This window comes from Panicum hallii, chromosome 1 (assembly GCF_002211085.1).
Source record: "Panicum hallii strain FIL2 chromosome 1, PHallii_v3.1, whole genome shotgun sequence".
NCBI classification, from domain to species: Eukaryota; Viridiplantae; Streptophyta; class Magnoliopsida; order Poales; family Poaceae; genus Panicum; species Panicum hallii.
The window spans coordinates 47682240-47702077 of NC_038042.1; the positions used below are offsets into that span (position 1 = coordinate 47682240).

Consider the following 19838-nt stretch of genomic DNA (forward strand, 5'->3'; position numbering starts at 1 on the left):
GCCGGGTGGGGAATTTCAGAGTGGAAGAGCGGGAGCACCAGTGGGCTGGGGGAGATGGCCTTTCAAAACCTGGGATGCTGATTGGGCAAGTAGCGCCACGTCGGCCGGCTGATATGGCTCAAAACCAGGGTGGTTCGGATCGGAGGTAATTTACACGGTTTCGACAGTTCATAGGTGTAGTATGTCTGGTTTTGTAGTTGCAGGTTTAAATTCAGATTTAAAATCAGATGATCATGATAGTTCAGGGTTGAAAATCGGATTTTTCAAAAAAAAACAACTAGAATGGAGAAAACATCGAGAACAATGAGAATTCAGTCAGTCAAGTGGATTTGGAGACGGAGCTGCAACTCTTATCAGCAGACATTTCTCCATGTGGCCAAGAGCTACTGTTATGCCGACTCATTGCTCACCTGAAACGACACATCCCCAAGTCATATTCGAGGATGTCATTTAGGAATAGCCCCCATTCTTGTAAATGGAGATGATATATGAATCTTCTGAATAAAACAACTTGCTCATATGAACAGCACAGAATTGCACTACTAATGTTGTTACTGGACATGAAACATGTACTAGTAAAATAGTATGTATAATTGCAAAATGGAGTGCCACATGCGTGAAATTGAACTGTTCTGCCATCTTTTTCTCACTATGTCACAAAGATGGGACCAAAATAAAATGAAAAAAATTCTGCAATTAACACTGAATTATCAACCTACACTCAAGTACTCAACCAAATCAGTGACAGAACACTGCGTGTTTCACAGGTTCTCTCAAATGTTTGTCCTCGTTCAGATATGCTGTTCTCACAATCTCACAAAATGGGGTCAAAAGAAAAATGACCAAAATCGGCAAAACTGCATCCGCAACCTACACTCTGATGCTCCAATCTTGGAAGAAGCATCGCTGCTACTGAAACAGACTGATGGAATCGACGGAGTTTTGGAACAGAATCGATGGAATCATCAGAAGATTTGGACAGAATCACTCATTTGCGCTGAACCTGGGCACCTGACTTTAGGCTTCTCTCGCTGTCTTTGCCGATCAGACGCTTCTCTTCTCTTCAGCCACTGCTCCACGCGATGAGTTCTCGCGGCGGCGGACAGACGACGCCCCCGTGGCGTCTGCCTTGCCGGACTTGTCGTCGCCGTCTCCCATCCAACCGGCGCCCGGCGCAAAGAGCGACATCAGCCTCGCCACGGCGTTCCTGACGCTCCCACCCATCGTACTGGCTTCGTGGGCGCTGCCCTCCCTGACGCGCACGGACGCCACCGCGCTCGTCACGTGCCTCAGCCTGTGCGACATGAGGATCTCCGTGCGCACGTGCTCCGGGAGCCGCAGCGCGAACCGCTCCATCCCGCCGTCGCTGGCGCCGCCGCCGTGCCCCGTCGAGTTGGACCGCGGCAGCGCCTGCCGCCCCGCCGCGCGGCGGTTCCTCGCGAGGCGCTGGATCGTGTCCCAGTCCTCCTCCTCCTCCACCTCCTCGCTGGAGCCGGCTTCGCCGATCACCACGACAGTCGCGTGAACAGGGGAAGCTTCGGGCGACTGCAGCGGCGGCGGCGGCGGCATCGGCTGGAGCTCCAGCTGCTCCGGAGCCGGCGGCGAGTCGTGGACGCTGGCGCGGCAGAGCGGGCAGGTGGCGTGCCTCTCCAGCCAGAGGGCGATGCACTCCGGGTGGAACGCGTGCGGGCACGTCGGCAGGAGGCGGAGCGCGTCGTCGTCGTCGAACTCGAGGAGGCAGACCGAGCACTCGAGCGCGTCGTCGCGCCCGTCCACGACCCGGTGGCTCCTCACCTCGCGGTAGAACACCAGCGGCAGGGCGGCGATCGCGGCCGCGTCGAGCCCGCCCCTGCGGCGGGACCACTCCGACGCCGACGCGGAGGGGGAGGCGTCCGGGGCGGTCGGATCGTCGTCGCGGGGGGGCCGGAACAGGTGGAGGCAGGCGAAGGCGAGGAGCACGATGAAGATGGGGAAGAAGATGGAAATGAAGATGGAGATGCCCAGCACGACCGACTCGTTGCCGCGCGGCCCCGGGGACTCCGCGGCGGCGACGGAGGCCGCCGCAGTGGCCACTAGGACGGCGGCGGTTGCGGCGGACATGGCGCCGCCCCTGGGGCTAGGGTTTGGGTGGCGGTGGCGGAGGCAGGTGACAGATTTGGCGGTGGGTTTGATTTGCGGCTCGGGGGGGTTTAGAGAGGCCGCGATGACGGACTAGTTGCGTGGGAGATAATCCAGGTCCAGCGAATCGATTTGCTCGAGATTTTCTCTCTCTTTTTTTGAAAAGATTTCCTGGAGATTATTAGGTGCTCTAACTGGCGTCGGCTGGACGCGAGGAATGGCAGGCTGTCTGTCCGACACATTAGCCCACACAGCAAGGGTTGGCAAATTTCGCGAGAAAGCACATAGATGCTCCAGAGTTCTTGCGAACGTGAGAAATTTTCGTGACGTGACGTCTAACGAGTTTGGAAGTTGAAATCCACCGTCGGATCACCGTCTCGCCGATGATCGTGACAGCTACGGGTAACTTTCCATGCATGGTGCGTATGAGACGCAGGATTATACTCTGCTATCCATACCATATTCCCATTTTGAATCCTTACTCTTTCGTAATAACGCCCTATAGATGATTAAATATAGTGTTTGATCCTACGTGGGTAGGAGGTATAATCACCTCACTAAATATCTACCGTAGTCTTAGATAATTGGGGTCAAAAGAATCGAGTCGAGTTGGTCTGTGAAGATATCATTAAATTTATGATACATTACCACCTCTAGTTTCTCTTTTCAGTACTCATAAGTACGATCAGAATACTAGGTATGATCGTTTTTTCTCAAACTTGGATTGTAGGATCGGATGGTGGGATCAAAGTAGGATGAGATTTTATGTTACTAATTATGTGTTATTATTCTATAAGAAAATAGAGCAATAATAATGTTATATTATACAAACAAAGTGAAACACACAGTTGAGCTAATCGTTACAATTTATGAATTTAAACTTAGCATCTCACGTGGGATCGTAGGATCGGGATCCTACTAAGATTCTGCAGGATCGTGTATAGAAGTCTCATGTAGGATCAGAATCCTAGAAAAATTAGGATTCTATGTGGAATTAGGATTGTTTACACTCGGTAGGATTGTAGTATCTTGAGATTCTAGGATCTGAGTCAGGACCTTGACAACCTTGATCGGAACATTAAAATTTTAACTTCATGAATTGATATGGTTAGAATTGTCTCGAAAGTAATTTCAAACTATTGTGATGAAATATTTGCAAAAAAAAATCATTCTACAATTCCACCGCCTATATTCAAGGATGCGTCTTCAACATCTCATTGGCCCAGCCGCACGGCCCGCTCTCCATTCGAGCTCCAGGCCCAGCTACTTCCGTGACACACAGCAACCGCATGTAATGTTACTCCGCCCGGTATACTGTCCGTGTCTAGTACTCCTATACAGATTTCCCTTTCAGTAGTAGGTGCTGACGGTAAATTAGAAGGATGTTACTTTCAGTACTTGGGATTGCGATTGATCATTACGAGTAAAGGATTCCAGTAAATTTAATTTGTCCCAAACACCAAGCCAGGAAATCTCCCGTTCTGAACACTAACATCAAGGCGTGCTTACAGTTCAGACTGTTTTTCGGAATTAGTAGGAATTTCAGTCAAAATGTCCAAAGCCTGCCGTACCAGATGGGGGAAAAAATCTAGATAGATCATAGATAGCCCCGTATGAACACATGAAATTTCAGTTAAAAAATGACGGCACCTGGAACTTTCGGATCGGATTTGCATACAGCACTATTGTTGGAGTATATTGAGCCCATATGTATAGAGCTCCATTGAGACCCATGTATATAACCACTATACCCTGTTTAGGGTTTGGTATGGGAAAATAACTCTTCTTCATGGTATCTTTAGCCTAGGTCCTCTCTCCACCCTGCAGCCCGCCGCCGCCGCCAGCCACCATGGCCGGCCGCCAGCCCCTCCTCCTTCTCCCCTCTCCTCCTTCCCTCCCCTCTCCTCTTCCTCTCCCTCCTCTGCTCCCGCTTTTCCCGCCGATCTGGGCACCTGGGCCTCCGCCGCCCGGTTTTCCCGCGGCCGCACTGGTCCTCGAGGGGGTGCCGGCCCCGGGCGCCGCGGCTCCTCTGCTCCAGGCGCCGCCGGGGCCGCCGCCGGCGCAGGGGCCGCGGCCGCAGCCTCCTGCCACCCTGGGCCCCCTACAGCCCGACGCCGCGGCTGCCGCAGCAGCTGCTGGCGCGGCGCCGGGGCTGCGGGACCCCAGCCGCGCGCCGCCGTCGATCCGGCCGCCCTGCGGGCCGCAGTGCAGCTGCTGCCGGCCACGGGCGCCGCTCCCGCCGCCGCCGCTGTGGCCCACCGCACTGCTGTCGCTGTGGGCACGCAGCCCATCGTTGATGCAGCGCCCGATGTCGCACGGTCTGGCCTCGGGATGGCGCCCGAGGATGTGCCGCTCTCCGCAGCCGCTTTCCGAGGGCAGCAGGCCGACGCCACTCTCGCCGCGGCCCTCCTTGCCGCCAAGTCGGAGGCATCGGTGGCCCAGGAGCGGGTCCGTGTGGCAGCCCTCGCCTGGGAACACGAGCGCGCCACAACCGACGCCCTCGCTCTCCGGGTCACCGAGGCGGAACGCTACCTCCGCATCTCCTCCGGCCAGCCCGTCGACCCTGAACACGGCACCTCCTCCTCCTTCCACGCCCCGCCCGCTGGATCTGGAGCCTGGTACGACCCGACTGACCCCATGGTCGCCCAGCTCCACCTCCAGGCAGCCGGTGTCTAGAACATCAGGGCCCTGGTCTCCGTCCTCCTCGACCCCGCGTCCTCCTCCTACGGCTGCTGGCGGGACCAGGTCCTCCTCACCCTCCGCCGCTGCGCCCTCGACGACCACATCCTCGTTGACTCGCCAATCGAGGCGCGGGACATGGCGTGGCTACGTCTCGACAACGTCGCCATGTCCTGGATCTTCGGGACCATCTCCCTAGATCTTCAGGACCTCGTCAGGACCCACGGCGGCACTGCGCGGCAGACTTGGGTGGCGCTCGAGGGGCAGTTCCTCGGCAACGCCGAGTACCGCGCCCTCCAGCTCGACGCCACTTTCCGCACCTTCATCCAAGGGGACCTCTCCGTCGGTGAGTACTGCCGGCGGATGAAGAGCATGGCTGATGCTCTTCACAACCTCGGGGATCCGGTGTCCGATCGGGTCTTGGTGCTCAATGTCCTACGGGGCCTGATCAGCACCTACGACCACCTGAAGTGCTGGATCGCCCGCCAGAGGCCCTTTCCCACCTTCCTGCAGGTCCGGGACGACCTCGCCCTTGAGGAGATCACCAGGGGTCTCGCACCCGGATCCTCCTCACCCAACCCCGCCGCGCTCGTTGCTGCTCCACCGGCCTCCTCCGCTGCTCCTGCCACCTCCCTCCTTGGTGCTGCTCCCGCAGGGCCGACCGGAGGAGGGGGGGAGCGTGGACGTCGCCGGCGATGGGGTGGTGGTGGTGGCGCTGGTGGCCCTGCTCCTGGGGGTACCGGTACCGGTAGGGGCTGTCGGGGCCCGCCGACCCCGGCTCCCGCTCCTGCCCCTGCCCCTGGAGGTACGCCCTGGCCATCTGGTCAGGGCGCATCTCGATGTGGCCGTTCCAGGGTCCGGCAGGGGGGCTTCATCCTCAGCTCCAGCCGGCGGCCATATTCACTAGTGCTGCTCCACTCTTCGCGCCATCCTGGACCCCGCCCGCTCAGCCTAGCCAGCAGCCAACCTGGCCTGGGGGGTGGGACCAGGCCGCTCTGGCGCAGTCCTTTAGCACCATGGGACTGACACCGCCGGCCAGCACCGAGCGGATCGCCGACTCGGGTGCCTTGTTCTACACCACTCCTGATGCCGGTATCCTCTCTTCTGTCCGACCCTCACACCCCTCTTGTCCTTCTTCTATCATGGTTGGTGATGGGTCTTGCCTTCCTGTGACCGCCGTGGGTTCTGCTCCTCGTCTTCCTAATGTTCTTGTTGCTCCTCGAATGGTTCACAACCTTCTTTCCATTCGCTAGTTTACTGCTGACAACTCCTGTTCTATTGAATTTGACTCCTCTGGTCTTACTGTGAAGGATTCGGCTTCCCGGCGTCCACTCCTCCGATGTGACAGCCCGGGGCCCCTTTACACCCTTCGGCTTCCTGCTTCCGCTGCCTCACCTTCGGCTTCTTTGTCTGCTGCTTTTGCCGTGACACCTTCTTCCACCACCTGGCACCGCCGGCTTGGTCACCCCGGCCGCGACGTTTTGGCTCAGCTCAGCCGTAGTACCGATGCTCCTTGTACTAAGGCTCCTGCTGAGCACCTCTGTCATGCGTGCCAGTTAGGTCATCATGTTAGACTTCCGTTTTCTTCTTCTTCTTCTTCGCATGCTGCGCATGCTTTTGATCTGATTCACTGTGACCTGTGGACATCTCCTGTACTCAGCATGTCTGGTTATAAATATTATCTGGTCATTATTGATGATTTTTCTCATTACTCTTGGACTTTTCCTTTGCGCGCCAAGTCTGAGACCTTCCCCACCCTCCTCCACTTATTTGCCTGGGTGTCCACTCAGTTCGGCCTCACAGTTAAGGCCGTCCAGTGTGACAACGGGCGGGAGTTCGATAACTCCACCTCCCGGTCCTTCTTCCTATCTCAGGGTGTTCAGCTGCGTATGTCTTGTCCGTATACCTCTCCTCAGAACGGCAAGGCTGAGCGGATGATTCGCACGACGAACGACGTCATGCGCACCCTTCTGATCCAGGCCTCTCTGCCCCGTGCTTCTGGGCTGAGAGCCTCCACACCGCCACCTACCTGCTCAACCGTCTCCCGTCCACTGCTTCTCCTGCTCCCACTCCACACCACGCTCTCTTCGGTACCCCTCCTCACTACGACCACCTTCTGGTCTTCGGGTGTACGTGTTACCCTAACACCTCCGCCACTGCTTCTCACAAGCTGGCGTCCCGCTCGACTCGTTGTGTGTTCCTCGGGTACTCCTCTGACCACAAGGGGTACCGATGCCTTGACCTCACCTCTCACCTTGTTCTGATCTCCCGACACGTCGTCTTTGACGAGTCGGATTTCCCTTACTCTACCTCCTCTACACCTTCTCCTAACTCCAAGCTGGAGACTCTGTTTCCGACTGGCCCGGTGGTTCAGCCACCGTTACCTGTCTGTCCTTTTCCTGCAGGTTTCCCCGACACGTCGGCACCATTTCCGGTGATCCTTGCTGCGCCGAGCGCGGCCCCGGTGCCCACGATCGCGCCACGCGCGGTCCCCGGACCTCCGGTCATGCCTCGCGTGGACCCGGTGTCTCCCGTTGCGCCACGCGCGGCCCCGGTGCCTTCACGTGCACCGGCGCGGTACGCCCAGCCGGTGCAGGTGTACCGGCGTCGCTCGGCGCCGACCCCGACACCACAGCGGTACGCTGAGCCGGTGCAGGTGTACCAGCGTCGTTCGGTGCCGACACTGGCGCCGCCTCCTGCTCCGGAGGCTCCTGCGATGCCGCCGCCGGAGCCGTCGCCGCCGCCGCCTCCTTCGGCTCCCTCTCGAGCCGAGCCGGAGGTATACCACCCGCCAGTCATCCATCGGGATCCTCGGCATATCCATCCCATGGTGACTCGGCGGATGGCGTCTCAGGCCGCGACTCTCTCCGCCGCCGAGGGAGAGCCATGGGTCTCTCCGGTACCCTCCTTTGTCCGCGACGCCTTAGCGGATCCTCACTGGCGTCGCGCGATGGAAGAGGAGTACGCAGCTCTTCTTGCCAACCCGACGTGGGACCTCGTGCCGCGTCCGTCTGGTTGCAATGTGGTGGCTGGCAAGTGGATCTGGACGCATAAGCGTCGGGCTTATAGCACACTGGAGCGCTACAAGGCTCGCTAGGTTCTCCGGGGGTTCACTCAGCGGCCTGACGTGGACTATGATGAGACCTTCAGCCTAGTTGTGAAGCCTGCTACGGTGCGCACAGTCCTCTCGCTTGCGCTCTCGCGCTCTTGGCCTGTGCACCAACTGGACGTGAAGAATGCCTTTCTTCACGGCACTCTGTTAGAGACTGTCTACTGCTCTTAGCCAGCGGGATTTGTGGATTCGAGTCATCCGGATATGGTCTGCGGGCTCAACAAGTCTCTTTATGGACTGAAGCAGGCTTCTCGGGCTTGGTACTCTCGGTTCGCCACGTTCTTGCTAACATTGGGGTTCACCGAGGCCAATTCTGACACGTCTCTCTTCGTCTACCGCTGTGGGGATGAGACTTCCTATCTGTTGCTCTACGTTGATGACATTGTGCTCACAGCCTCTAGTCAGCAGTTGCTTCAGCGTGTCATCTCCTCTCTGCAGCAGGAGTTTGTTATGAAGGATCTCGGTCAGCTCCACCACTTCTTGGGCGTCACTGTTGAGCCTCGCCCGTTTGGTCTTCTCATGCACCAGCGGCAGTACGCACTCGATATCCTGGAGCGGGCTGGGATGACTGATTGCAAGCCCTGCTCCACTCTTGTTGACACTCAGGCGAAGCTGTCCGCTGATCTGGGTGATCCGGTGGCTGATCCTACTGTCTACCGGAGTCTGGCTGGTGCTCTGCAGTACCTCACCTTCACCAGGCCGGACCTCACCTACGCTGTCCAGCAGGTCTATCTCCATATGCATGATCCCCGGGAGTCTCACCTTGCTGCGCTGAAGCGTCTCCTCCGCTACGTCCGTGGCACTGTGGACCTCGGCCTGGTACTTTACCGCTCGTCCTCTGTTCAGTTGGTGGTCTACACCGACACTGACTGGGCTAGCTGCCCGGACACTCGTCGCTCCACTTCCAGCTACGCCGTCTTCCTGGGCGGCAACCTGGTCTCCTGGTCGTCCAAGCGGCAGCCGGTTGTCTTTCGCTCCAGTGCCGAGGCGGAGTACCAGGCTGTTGCTAACGGCATAGCGGAGGCATCCTGGCTATGACAGCTCTTGGCGGAGCTCCATAGTCCACTCGCCAAGAGCACGCTCGTTTACTGCGATAACGTCAGCGCCGTGTATCTCTCCACCAACCCCGTCCAGCATCAGCGGACGAAGCACGTGGAGATCGACCTACACTTCGTGCGCGACAAAGTCGCAATCGGCGATGTTCGGGTCCTCCATATCCCGACTACCTCCCAGTTTGCTGACATCTTCACCAAGGGGCTGCCCTCCTCGACCTTCTCGGAGTTTCGATCCAGCCTCAACGTAGCTGGTGGCTAGTTGTGGCTGCGGGGGTATTTGCCCTTTGTACTCTATTTGTACTCTCTTCTTGTCCAGTCTTGAACACCGCTGCGCCAATAGTTCAGATTGCGGGGGGTGTTGGAGTATATTGAGCCTATGTGTATAGAGGCCCATGTATATAACCACTGTACCCTGTTTAGGGTTTGGTACAGGAAAATAACTCTTCTTCAACTATCATGATTCATGAAGAGAGGTTTGGTTAAGACCAGCAATTGTTCGAGCACTTGAATGGACAATCCAGGCATTCATCTGAATCTTGCAAAGAAAAAGCTGAACACAAAAATACGAAGTCTCGAAAAACGAGGGATATACAAGTGATTCTCCAGCGCGCGGTTCCTTTTCTGTCCCTGAAATGCAGAGTGTAGTGCAGCCAACAACCCTCTGCTCTGAACTCGCAAACTGTACAGACTACAGAGTACTATTCAAGAACAAGCGTGATCTGGGTGGGACAGGCAAAAATTCCATCATTACGCAGCAGATGGAGATCCCCGCGCCGTCACAACGGCAGAAGAGAGGAGCGCGCGCGGCAATGCCGCGAGAGCAGCGTCCACCGGCTGCCGGCGGACAGCGACCTCTTCATGGCGGCGCGGTTCAGACGGTCGGATCCTGGTGACACCTCGCAGCAAACAGCGGCAGCGCCCCCTGTCCCCTGCTTCTCGCCACCGGCCTGATCGTGTTCAGGGGCCTCCTCGGGCGACGCTACCGGCGACGGCGAGTCCATGGAAGCCACGCGCCGGAAGCTGCGCCCCCGTGGACCGGGGCGCTGCCGCGGGTGCTCCGACGAGATGTCCGGCTGGTCGCGCTGATCGACTTGCGCACGCTGCTCGCCCGCGTGCTGACCCGGCTGCTCCTGTTCCGGGGCTCCGATGTTCCCCGCGTCTTGCTCTTCTTGTTCGGCGTCGGCGCCGGCGCCGGGGGGTGTTGGGTCGGGTTGCTCGGCGGCGGGGCCCGTCACGTTGGCGCGGCAGAGCGGGCAGTTGACGTGGGCGCGGAGCCAGGTGTCGATGCACTGGACGTGGAACGCGTGGACGCACTTGGGCAGCAGCCGAAGGAGCTCGCCGTCCTGGAACTCGCCGAGGCAGACGGTACAGTCGGAGGCGCCGAGCGCGCCGCCGGCGCGGTACCGCGTGAGCGCGATAGACTCGATCGCCGCCTCGTCGAGCCCCACGGTCCGGATGTGCCACGCGTGGTGGACGACTTCTTCATCCGTGGGGTTGAGGCCGGCGCCGTCGTCGGGGGGTGCGGTGGGCGGCGCCGCTGGGGCCAGGGCGGCCTCGAGAAGCGCCTCTTGCTGCCGCCGCCGCCGCCTCATGCGGCGGACGAAGAGGAAGATGGAGAGGCAAAGGGCGAGGAAGGATAGCACCGAGCCGGCGATGATGAGAGCGGTGACGAAGGTGCCCTTGCCGCGCGAGGCCGCAGAGGAGGAAGGAGGAGGTGGAGGGTACAGGTACAGCGACGGGGGAGCGAGAACCGGAGGCGAGCATTTGTGCTTCGGGTCTGGACCATCGCATGGATTGAGGGGGAGGGGAGGATTTTCAGCCATCGAGGCGGTCGATCTGGATCACGCCGGAGGACGGTGGCTCCGGGGCGGCTCGCCGCCGCAGCCGGAGCTGGAGGAGGAGGAGACGGACACGCCGCGGCGGGTGTGTGGGAGGCAGTGCGGTGAATTTCCTGGCTCGTTCGCGAGTCGGTCGCTGACACTAACTAAACTAAACCGACGCGGTGCGCGTGGAAAAACTCCGCCCGCGGGAACGCGAGGTGGCGTCGCGTCGCGTGACTTTGGTGCCCGGAGTCTGGACTGAGTAGGGCGTGACGGAGGAGGCGGCGGGCGTTTTCGGTTGGCGTCGAGCGAGGGTGAGGCAGCAGCGATGACTTGGCGTAGGCAGGCTGTGGCTGCGGCGGGTGGGAGTTGTTGGGCGTCGGCCACCGGCGGGCCACAGCCCACAGGGGAGGCAGCTCTGCAGGGACTCACACTGGCGCCCTGCATGACGTTCACCTGACGAGGTCGACCACCAAAATTTATCAATTGCAGTGGAAAAGGAACAGGGCAAACCAGTTCCAATTGCAACTTGTGGCTGCTAATTCTGTACAGTATATGGTGAAAAGAAGAGCTTGTCGATCACTCTGAGCTTCAACGAACGAGTTCCAAAATCGAAAAAGGTAAAATCATTTTGGGGTAACACAGATGTCAGATGCCTCCAAGAACTACTACCCTTAACAGTGTTAACACAGGTTGTGTAAAAAAAAGATTCCCCAGACAAGTGGATGTCAGGTATACATGGGTTCAATTATGTACTGTATGGACGCTGTTACCATGTATTTACAGTGATAATATGATGGCAGCAGAGAATAACATGGGGCAAAAAAATGAAGAAAGGGACCATTCTTATTATTACCCATCTTGAACCTACTGTTACAATTGAAGAACAAATCAATCTACTGGAATATCTGGGAAGAGCTCATTTGGCAAACTCCACCAGTGAAGAACATGGCATCACCATGTCACCAGCTGGAACGCTAATGGAGGCGTGCCTTGTTGGCCTAGTGCTTCTCTGCTGCGCTGTTGCTGTCACTTGCTTGGCTAGCCTGTCCATATACATGCCCCATCTTTGTTCTTTTGGTCTCCATGTACCTCCTATTCTCACTGGTTATTGGCGTCAGCAAGGGCACCCTGCCCGCAATGCTTAATCCGTAACCCTTGAGGCCACTATACTTTGCAGGATTATTGGTCATCAACTTCATTGAACGGACTCCTAGATCCCGTAATATCTACAGAGAAGCAATGAAGTGTCAGTAAACCTGCCTAGTACATGATAAAAGTGCAACGTGCATGAAATTTTCAATGTTTTTTGAAGTCATTTGAAGTTGGAGCATTACAGCAAACAGCTTCACTCATGCCATGGCATTCCTATATATTCACCATGCAGAGTTCCACAAAAAAGGGCGGACATTTCTATGAGCAATGATTGGACAATAAACTGAGTGATAATTTCAGTCTTACCTGTGCACCAATCCCATATTCCCTTGAATCAACAGGAAGCCCTAGTTCCTCATTAGCTTCCACAGTGTCACGCCCGTCATCTTGCAAGTTATAAGCACGGAGCTTGTGACCCAGACCAATACCCCTTCCTTCATGTCCACGAAGGTAAACTAATACGCCTCTTCCAGCCTTCTCAATCATCTCCATTGACATGGCAAGCTGGTCACCACAATCGCATCTTGCAGATCCAAAAATGTCTCCAGTGAGGCACTCGGAGTGAACCCTCACCAAAATATCTTGACCATCACCAATCTCACCCTGTTGGTCATTGAGAATGATTCATAGTTAGCTCAGGTGCTGTACACACAATAATACCTCACCCAACCAAGTTCTACAGTGGTAAATTAGTATTACAATACAATGACTTACTTTCACCATTGCAATATGTTCAATTCCATCAATAACAGATCTGTAGCAATAGGCACGAACATTGCCCCATCTCAAAGGCAAGCGTGCAACAGAAGCACGTTCAATTAGCCTGTCTCTTTTCCTCCTATATCTGTAATACAGAAACTTCTGTTAGCATAACAATCAATACCTCAAGAATCACTAGTAAAAGAACATAAGAACATCGACGAAGCATGCATATAGGCAGCCATAGGGACTAATATGATCTTGCAGGTTGCAGCCATATAAAGTAAGTTGAATTAATATGTTACAACTAGGGTAGGAAAAAACATATGTATTGGCCCCCGCCTGAAAGCACTTTTAGATCCTTTTCTCTTTCTTCCTCTTTTTTTTGCCTGGAAACACTGTTTCAGCATAATTACGAAAAAGGCTAAAGTATGTACATCATACCAATAATTAAAGAGAAAAATGTTGACCAGTAATCAAAGTAGCAATGACACATTGACGTACATCATAACTAGTTGCTGGCTAGTGTCTTAGTGGCAAGCTGTCAACATGTCAGACATCAGAAGCAGAAGTTTCTGCACTCACCTAATCAAGTCGGCAATAGATATAATCTTCAAATTCTCCCTTTCAGCAAACACACGTAGTTTTGGTAGGCGAGCCATGGAGCCATCTGCATCATCCACAATCTCACAAAGGACAGCAACAGGAGGTAATCCAGCCAGCATGGCAAGGTCAACAGATGCCTCGGTGTGTCCAGCTCGTTTCAGAACACCTCCTTCTCTGTATTTCAAAGGGAAAATATGACCAGGGCGATTGAAGTCCTCAGGCTTAGATTCAGGAGATGCAAGAGTCATGACTGTCTTTGCCCTGTCCTTGGCAGATACCCCAGTTGTTGTGCCCTCTCTCGCGTCCTAAGAAGCAAAAAATTCAGACATATAGCTCAGTAGCAGACATATATGCACCTTTAGCTTACTAATCCTAAACTAAAGAATACAACGTTATATCACTTTCAATATTCACTAGAATGTACTAGTTGTTGCAAATTTATTGTCGGAACAGAACAGTAAATAAAGAGCAGACTATGTTTGACAGAACAGTAAACAACTCACTGTCTGAAAGTTTAGCTCAAACTCATTGCTACAGAAGGAAAGTAGCAGGAACAGTAAAGTAAGATCTTAAAGAAACAAGTTTCAATATAACAATATCACAGACCAAAATGGAACTCAAACAACCAACAACCAGCGGTTCCAGAAACCATGACATATATACTGTTCTGACATAGTCGCCCCTATAATAAGCACAATCTTGCACATTTCGTGTATAGTTATTCACCGAAGGAACAATGTTCTGGCTTGAGCTTGTGATGCGGCATAGAGAAGGAAGGAAATTTTTATTATTGACATCAGTATAACTCACGAGGCTAGGTACAAAAATGATATATCCCTCAATCAGCACATGAGTGTTTCAGCAATAAATAGCAACGTGCTACTGTATATGAGCTATTTATTTGATAAGTAAACCAATCGAGAAGATAACAACGCCACACGTACAGACTTCTGACAAGCAACCAAAAAAACCATAGCAACATGAAAAGTTAATATTAATAGTGAGTGCAAGAGAATGATAATGAGAGCATCATACCACTGTAACAGTGAAAGCAGTGCATAACTTCTCCTCGTTTTCTTTTGTGGTAACCATCAATGGAAGGTCCAGTCTTTCCAGATCTTCTTCTTTCATGCTGACACACACAATTCCAGTCCCATGCCTTACTATAAAAGCCATAGCCTCTGGGGTAACCAAGGAAGCAGACATTATAAGGTCTCCTTCATTTTCCCTTGACTCGTCATCAACAACAATCACAAGCTTCAAGTATAAACCAATGTCAGCAGAACGTTAGATGGAGTGGAAGTACAAGATATCAAGTAAATTTCAAGATGTACTAACTTTTCCTTGTCGTATGTCCTCAATGGCATCTGCAATAGATGCAAAGCCCTCTGTCGGGCTATCCAAATCAAGTTCAGTGTCTGTGTCTTCATCCGCGAACTTGTCCGCAACACGTGCCAGATTAGCAGAAAGGATTTCCGGCGCAACCATGGAATCCGTTGGGAGTACAGGGTCAGCAACCGAATGGTCCTGGCCACGTACGGAAGTACTTCTTGGCAATAGCACATCGCCATTCCCAGAGGCACCACCGGCTGGATAGCCACCATCCCTTTTCAAGGATGATGATATTCTCAAGCCCATTGATTTTACTTTGGCATTATTTGAATTTGGAGTGAAGAGGCTGCAAACCGAGCCCTTTGTCTCCTTGGAGACACTGCACCCATTCAAGAACCGCGCCCTGCATTGTCACATACAGGAATTCAGACACGAGAAAACATTCTCAGCCACCAAATCTGCATGGCCTTATGAATGAACATTAAAAATTCTTGCAGCCATTTTTCTCCAGTTCAGTTCCAACTGCAAAGCTTGCTCTTTTCACGTAGCTATAAAGTAATTAAAAAAGGCTTGTTTTCTAATCCAATTTCAACTATGTTCTCCTCCTCGTTCATCAGTTATTCGGTTTACTAACAAGTCCGCACAGATTGAGACAGATTATACCAGGCATACAAAAACGTGGCCCTGTGTGTCGATCTCTATGATCCAAAGCAACCAAATCAAAAATGATCAAACAACCGAGCCGGCGCAAACATGCGGAAAAAGCAATAGCACGCTTAGGGAGAGGGTGGCGCAGGCGAGAGCTTCTTACTGTTGGCGGGTGAGGGCGGCCGCGACGGAGGAAGACGGAGGCGCAAGCGAGGCCATGCTCCTCTGGGCGCGAACGAAGCAACCTGCAATCAAATCATAGCGCGCCGGATTAGGCAAGCAGGACATCGAATGGCCAACCGGCTCGAATTTCAATCCCGAAACAGGGGACAAAAGAAGAAACGGGAGGCCCCATCGAAACGCGAGATCTGGTATATGGGAGGCAAAAAAACGGACGCAGACGACGATTCCTCGCGCCCAGTAGCTCAGCGGCAGCGGAGAAGGAGCAGGCAGGGGGCGGGAATGGCTTACCGTCGGCGCTGCTCCGGCGAAGCCTCCGGCGACGTCGGGGATCGGGAGGAGAAGTCTAGTTTGGGTTTTGGTTTCGGTTTGGTTGGGGGTGATTAGGGACGGGGTTGGTGCGGCCGCGGGTGGAAGAGGCGACGAGACGGAGCGGGTGAATTTATAACGTGCGGCCACGGACGCGGCAGGTTCCTCCCTCGTGCACGGCCGGAGCTTGGGTTCGGGTCGGGTGGAGCAAACACACACCCGAAATTGCTAAAATGATGACGACGATGATGCCGTGTCCCATGGAAGCTTCAACGGCGATGCTAAGAGGAGAGAAAAAAAATGTTGAGGGTATAATAATTCGGAGTAAAGTTCCTAGCTAAAAGTTTCAAGCACCTGCTGTTTCGTTTGGGCACCCGTTGCGAGCAATAAAAATGCAATCCTAGTTGGAGCAGTAAATGCTGTACAAGTTGGCGCCCATGGGAGGGAGGGGAAGAATTTCTAATTTGACTTTTGTTGTATGTCTCTTGCGTTTATACAAGTGTGCGTGGAAAAAGGAATAAACGGCCTCGTGGTTTATCGGATGCGGGTCCGAGCATGAACGCCGACAGGTCGATCCAGGGAGCCCGTGGGGCCCGACGCGTCGCCGTTTCACGCGGACGTTTCCGAGCAGACAAGAGCTGGCTGGCACGGCTGCCCGCCTGCCCGGACCGGCGGGCGAGCAGCAGCAGCCGACTCGAGCCGCCGGATCTGGATGAGATTTGACCAACCGAAATGGCGGAACTTTGGCGGCGGGCCCCACGGAACCGCAGAACTTTTCAAGGAAGAGGAGACCCTGCTTTTGTTTACTCCTTTCTTCTCTAGCGCGGACGTGCCCGGTAATATTTGGACACTAATTAGTACTAAATATAGATTAGTTAGAAAATTAATAGCATAGATGGAGGCTAATTGACAAGATGAATCCATTAAACTATAATTTAATAATTTATACTACAGTAAACATATACTAATAATGGATTAATCAAACTTAATAGACTCGTCTGATAAATTAGTCTTTATTTATGCAATTGGTTTTGTATTTAGTTTATACACCCTCTGTTTTTATTTACATGTCATATTAAATTTGTCATAAATCAAATTTGACCAACTTTAACTAAATTTATAAAAGAAAATAATAATATTTATCATTGAATCCACCATCAAACATAGTTGGTAATGCATATGTTGGATAGTATAGTTATCGTTGCTATATTTTTCTATAGACTTTTAATTAAAATTAACTAGAATAAATCTAATACGACATGTAAATAAAATTGAATGAAATATTTAATACTTTTTTAATTTATATCTAAATATCCAATATGACGGAATAAAGTCACTGGGATCAACCCGGCTCTAGAATGCAGCACGGCCACGTCAGACAGAGCTCGGACAGCGAAGCCCGTTCAGCGAAACTGCTGAGATGGTTGTGCCGTGCCCACGAAATATTCGTTGCATAGTTTTTCAAAAAAAATAGCGTTGCATTACGTGCTTTCTGTTTGGCCGCCGGCGCACGGCGGCCACGGGAATTCCGAGCCACACGCCGACACACGTGGACGTGGCGTTTGCAGTATGCGTACCCACGATGCGCCCATGCGTAATCCACGCAGCACGCGCGCTGGACCACGCCGCCGATAAGTGTTCCCACATGCGCACCCCCGCCGATGCGCATGTCACCGGGCCCTAATTCCGATATGCTACAAAGCATGACTACTCTATAGTCTCCAGAGTGCGCGAGAAAACACAAGGAGGTACGATTCACCTATAAATCCTAACCAGAATAATGAATGAAAAAGAGAAGATGCTGCTGGGATAAGAAAAGGGAACTCGAGACGGTTGGTACACACTGACCGAACTACTCTAAATGCATAATAAAAATTAAGATACATAATTTTTATTATATATTTAGATATAATATTTATTTAAATGCATAACAAAAAATTATGTATCTAAATTTACTAAAATAATCTACATTTTAGATTTTAGAACAGGCTCACTGGCAGGACTATACAGAGATGGCCTTTTCTTTTTCTTCCACTTTATCGCATCGCATTCGTCCTCTACATAAGAAAAGAAAACATCTGAAGAAACAAAAAGAAAAGATGCCGGTCGTGCCGGCTGTGCTCTCTCTAGTCTCTCCGGCGGTTTGACTTTTGACTCTGGCGCGCACGTTCTTCTTCCTTCTTCCATGGCGGCCTTCAGCCCAGCCGGAGGGTACCCGGTTTCCTCGAAGGCCCTGCACATCAGCAGCAGACTGATTTTGATGGCGCGCCGTGCCACTGGCAACCAATCAAAAAGAAAGGGCCTGTCTCGTGCCCTTCCACATTGGGCCGGTCCGCCGGTGTCGTCGACAGCGAACGATCGATTGCTGGGCCCGACCAGCGAACGATTGCTGGGCTGGGCCCGACCCGTCGCTCCCACGCTCCGCAGCTGAGGATCCGTGCCGTCCGACCAGCAGCCAGCCAATCACGGCGCAGCGTGCACGCGCCTTGATCCGCCCCGGCGTTCCCCGGCCCCCGGGCCGTCCGATCCGCCGAGCCGAAGCACACCACACACGCCTCTCGCGCCAGCCCGTACGCTCCCAACCGAGACGCGGCCGCCGGCCGGTGCCCCACTCGGCACTCGTCTCCTCCGTGGGAGTTATGTATCGCCTGTGTTATATACTCTTCATTTTTATTTATACGTGTTAGATTTGTTCTAAGTTAAAATTAGCTAATTTTAACTAAATCTATAAAAAAAATATAGCAAACAACTATACTATCCAATATATGCACTATCGATGTATATTTCCTGGTAGATTCAATGAAACAAAGTGTTGTGAATGGTATTATCATTTGTCAAAATTAGCTAAGTTTAACTTAGCACAAACCTAATACGACATGTAAATAAAAACAGAGAGAGTATTGCCGATCCATCGCCTAGAGATAATAATTAGCTCTAATTCAGCCCAACAAATAATATTAGTTTAAAATTCTTCCACTTCCACGCGCCGGGCATATTTGCTTCTACCGTTATCCCCCGTTGTCTTATCCACACCTGGGTTACGAAGTAAAGTTGTTTCTTTTTTTCTCTTTTCTTTTTTTAATTTTATTCATTTTTCTTCTACTTTTTATTTTTTTTCCTTTTCCATTATTTTTCTCATAATCCGGTATGTACATCAGTTTTTTATTTTTTGTCTCCTTTTACTTATTTTCCTTTTATATTTGTTTCTTCAAAAAATTCTTGTTTTTTCTTTTGCTAGTTTTGTACTTCTCTTTTCATAATTTGTATCATTCATCTTAGATCTCTACAGTTAGATCTCAATAAATATATTTTTAATGGACTATTCACCATGTGGGACTATTTGGTCGTAGTGAGAAATGAATGCTTCACACCTTATGTATATTGATTTATTCACATCGAAAATTTAAATTAAATTTAGATTGCACAACTATTTTTCTCACTAAATATCTTAAAACAATACCACACTTGAGTATAATTGGACATCATATTTTTCTCTTTTAATTTTTTTATTTTGCTTCCTTTTGTTTTACTGTATCCTTCCTATTCTTTTTCCCATTTCATGCTTCCATTTCTAATTTTATTTGACTTTATTTTTTATTTTATTTTAATTTTAACTTCTTCTTTCTATTTTATTATTCTTTTCTATTCCTTTTCTTTCTCATTTTCTACTCTAATCTTCATATCAATATTATTTATCCGGTTTGTAATTAGTCTTTTCTTCTTTTTGCATGGTGATTTTGCTCTTTCTTCTTCTTTTGTTCTAATTTTTTCGATGCGTATACATACCAGTAAAAATATTTTTTTCGATGTGGATGTATTTGTTCTTCATGTAAAATAATTTATCTGCATGTAATTTGTTCATCATATCAAATTATTTGTTCGCATTGTAGACTAAAATGTTCGATGATTTTGACTCATTTGTTCGCGATGTGCATGTCAGTGCTTTACCGCAAAACCCACCGAGGGACACCTCCGAGGTGGTGAGTTGTAGGTGGGGTGTCGCCGAGATCAGAAACTCGAAGGTGTAAGAAATACAAAGTTTAGACAGGTTCGGACCACCGAAAGCGTAATACCCTACATTCTGTGTGGTGGTTTGTATTGCTTTAGGTGTGTTTTTTTGGAGGG

At 51.9% G+C, this 19838-nt stretch overlaps 4 protein-coding genes across 4 annotated transcripts; 1 reads left to right on the forward strand and 3 right to left on the reverse strand.

Annotated features, from left to right (window-relative positions):
- Positions 1–853: 853 nt before the first annotated feature.
- Positions 854–2173, reverse strand: LOC112877512 (E3 ubiquitin-protein ligase ATL6-like). The gene has a single exon (XM_025941833.1). The coding sequence runs from the start codon at positions 2098–2100 to the stop codon at positions 1045–1047; it is 1056 nt and encodes a 351-aa protein (XP_025797618.1). The 5' UTR covers positions 2101–2173; the 3' UTR covers positions 854–1044.
- Positions 2174–8113: 5940 nt separating this feature from the next.
- LOC112897743 (uncharacterized mitochondrial protein AtMg00810-like) lies at positions 8114–8947 on the forward strand. The gene has a single exon (XM_025966139.1). The coding sequence runs from the start codon at positions 8114–8116 to the stop codon at positions 8945–8947; it is 834 nt and encodes a 277-aa protein (XP_025821924.1).
- Positions 8948–9473: 526 nt separating this feature from the next.
- LOC112899763 (E3 ubiquitin-protein ligase Os04g0590900-like) lies at positions 9474–10990 on the reverse strand. Its single transcript, XM_025968368.1, has one exon. It carries the CDS (start codon positions 10785–10787, stop codon positions 9741–9743), a length of 1047 nt encoding a protein of 348 aa, XP_025824153.1. The 5' UTR covers positions 10788–10990; the 3' UTR covers positions 9474–9740.
- Positions 10991–11496: 506 nt separating this feature from the next.
- LOC112892268 (probable bifunctional riboflavin biosynthesis protein RIBA 2, chloroplastic) lies at positions 11497–15845 on the reverse strand. Its single transcript, XM_025959424.1, has 8 exons — positions 15696–15845; positions 15388–15469; positions 14583–14979; positions 14280–14501; positions 13224–13549; positions 12654–12783; positions 12246–12542; positions 11497–12013 (listed from the first exon to the last, which is right to left on the reverse strand). The coding sequence occupies exons 2-8, from the start codon at positions 15441–15443 to the stop codon at positions 11786–11788; spliced, it is 1656 nt and encodes a 551-aa protein (XP_025815209.1). The 5' UTR covers positions 15444–15469; positions 15696–15845; the 3' UTR covers positions 11497–11785.
- Between the last annotated feature and the right edge of the window lie 3993 nt (positions 15846–19838).

Coding starts and splice junctions, on each gene's coding strand:
- LOC112892268 (XM_025959424.1), bottom strand. CDS start 15,443: ATGGCCTCGCTTGCGCCTCCGTCTTCCTCCGTCGCGGCCGCCCTCACC. Junction 14,980..15,387: donor GCCGCCCTCACCCGCCAACA/GTAAGAAGCTCT, acceptor GTGACAATGCAG/GGCGCGGTTCTTGAATGGGT. Junction 12,784..13,223: donor TCTATTGCCGACTTGATTAG/GTGAGTGCAGAA, acceptor TCTGTATTACAG/ATATAGGAGGAAAAGAGACA.
- LOC112899763 (XM_025968368.1), bottom strand. CDS start 10,787: ATGGCTGAAAATCCTCCCCTCCCCCTCAATCCATGCGATGGTCCAGAC.
- LOC112877512 (XM_025941833.1), bottom strand. CDS start 2,100: ATGTCCGCCGCAACCGCCGCCGTCCTAGTGGCCACTGCGGCGGCCTCC.
- LOC112897743 (XM_025966139.1), top strand. CDS start 8,114: ATGGTCTGCGGGCTCAACAAGTCTCTTTATGGACTGAAGCAGGCTTCT.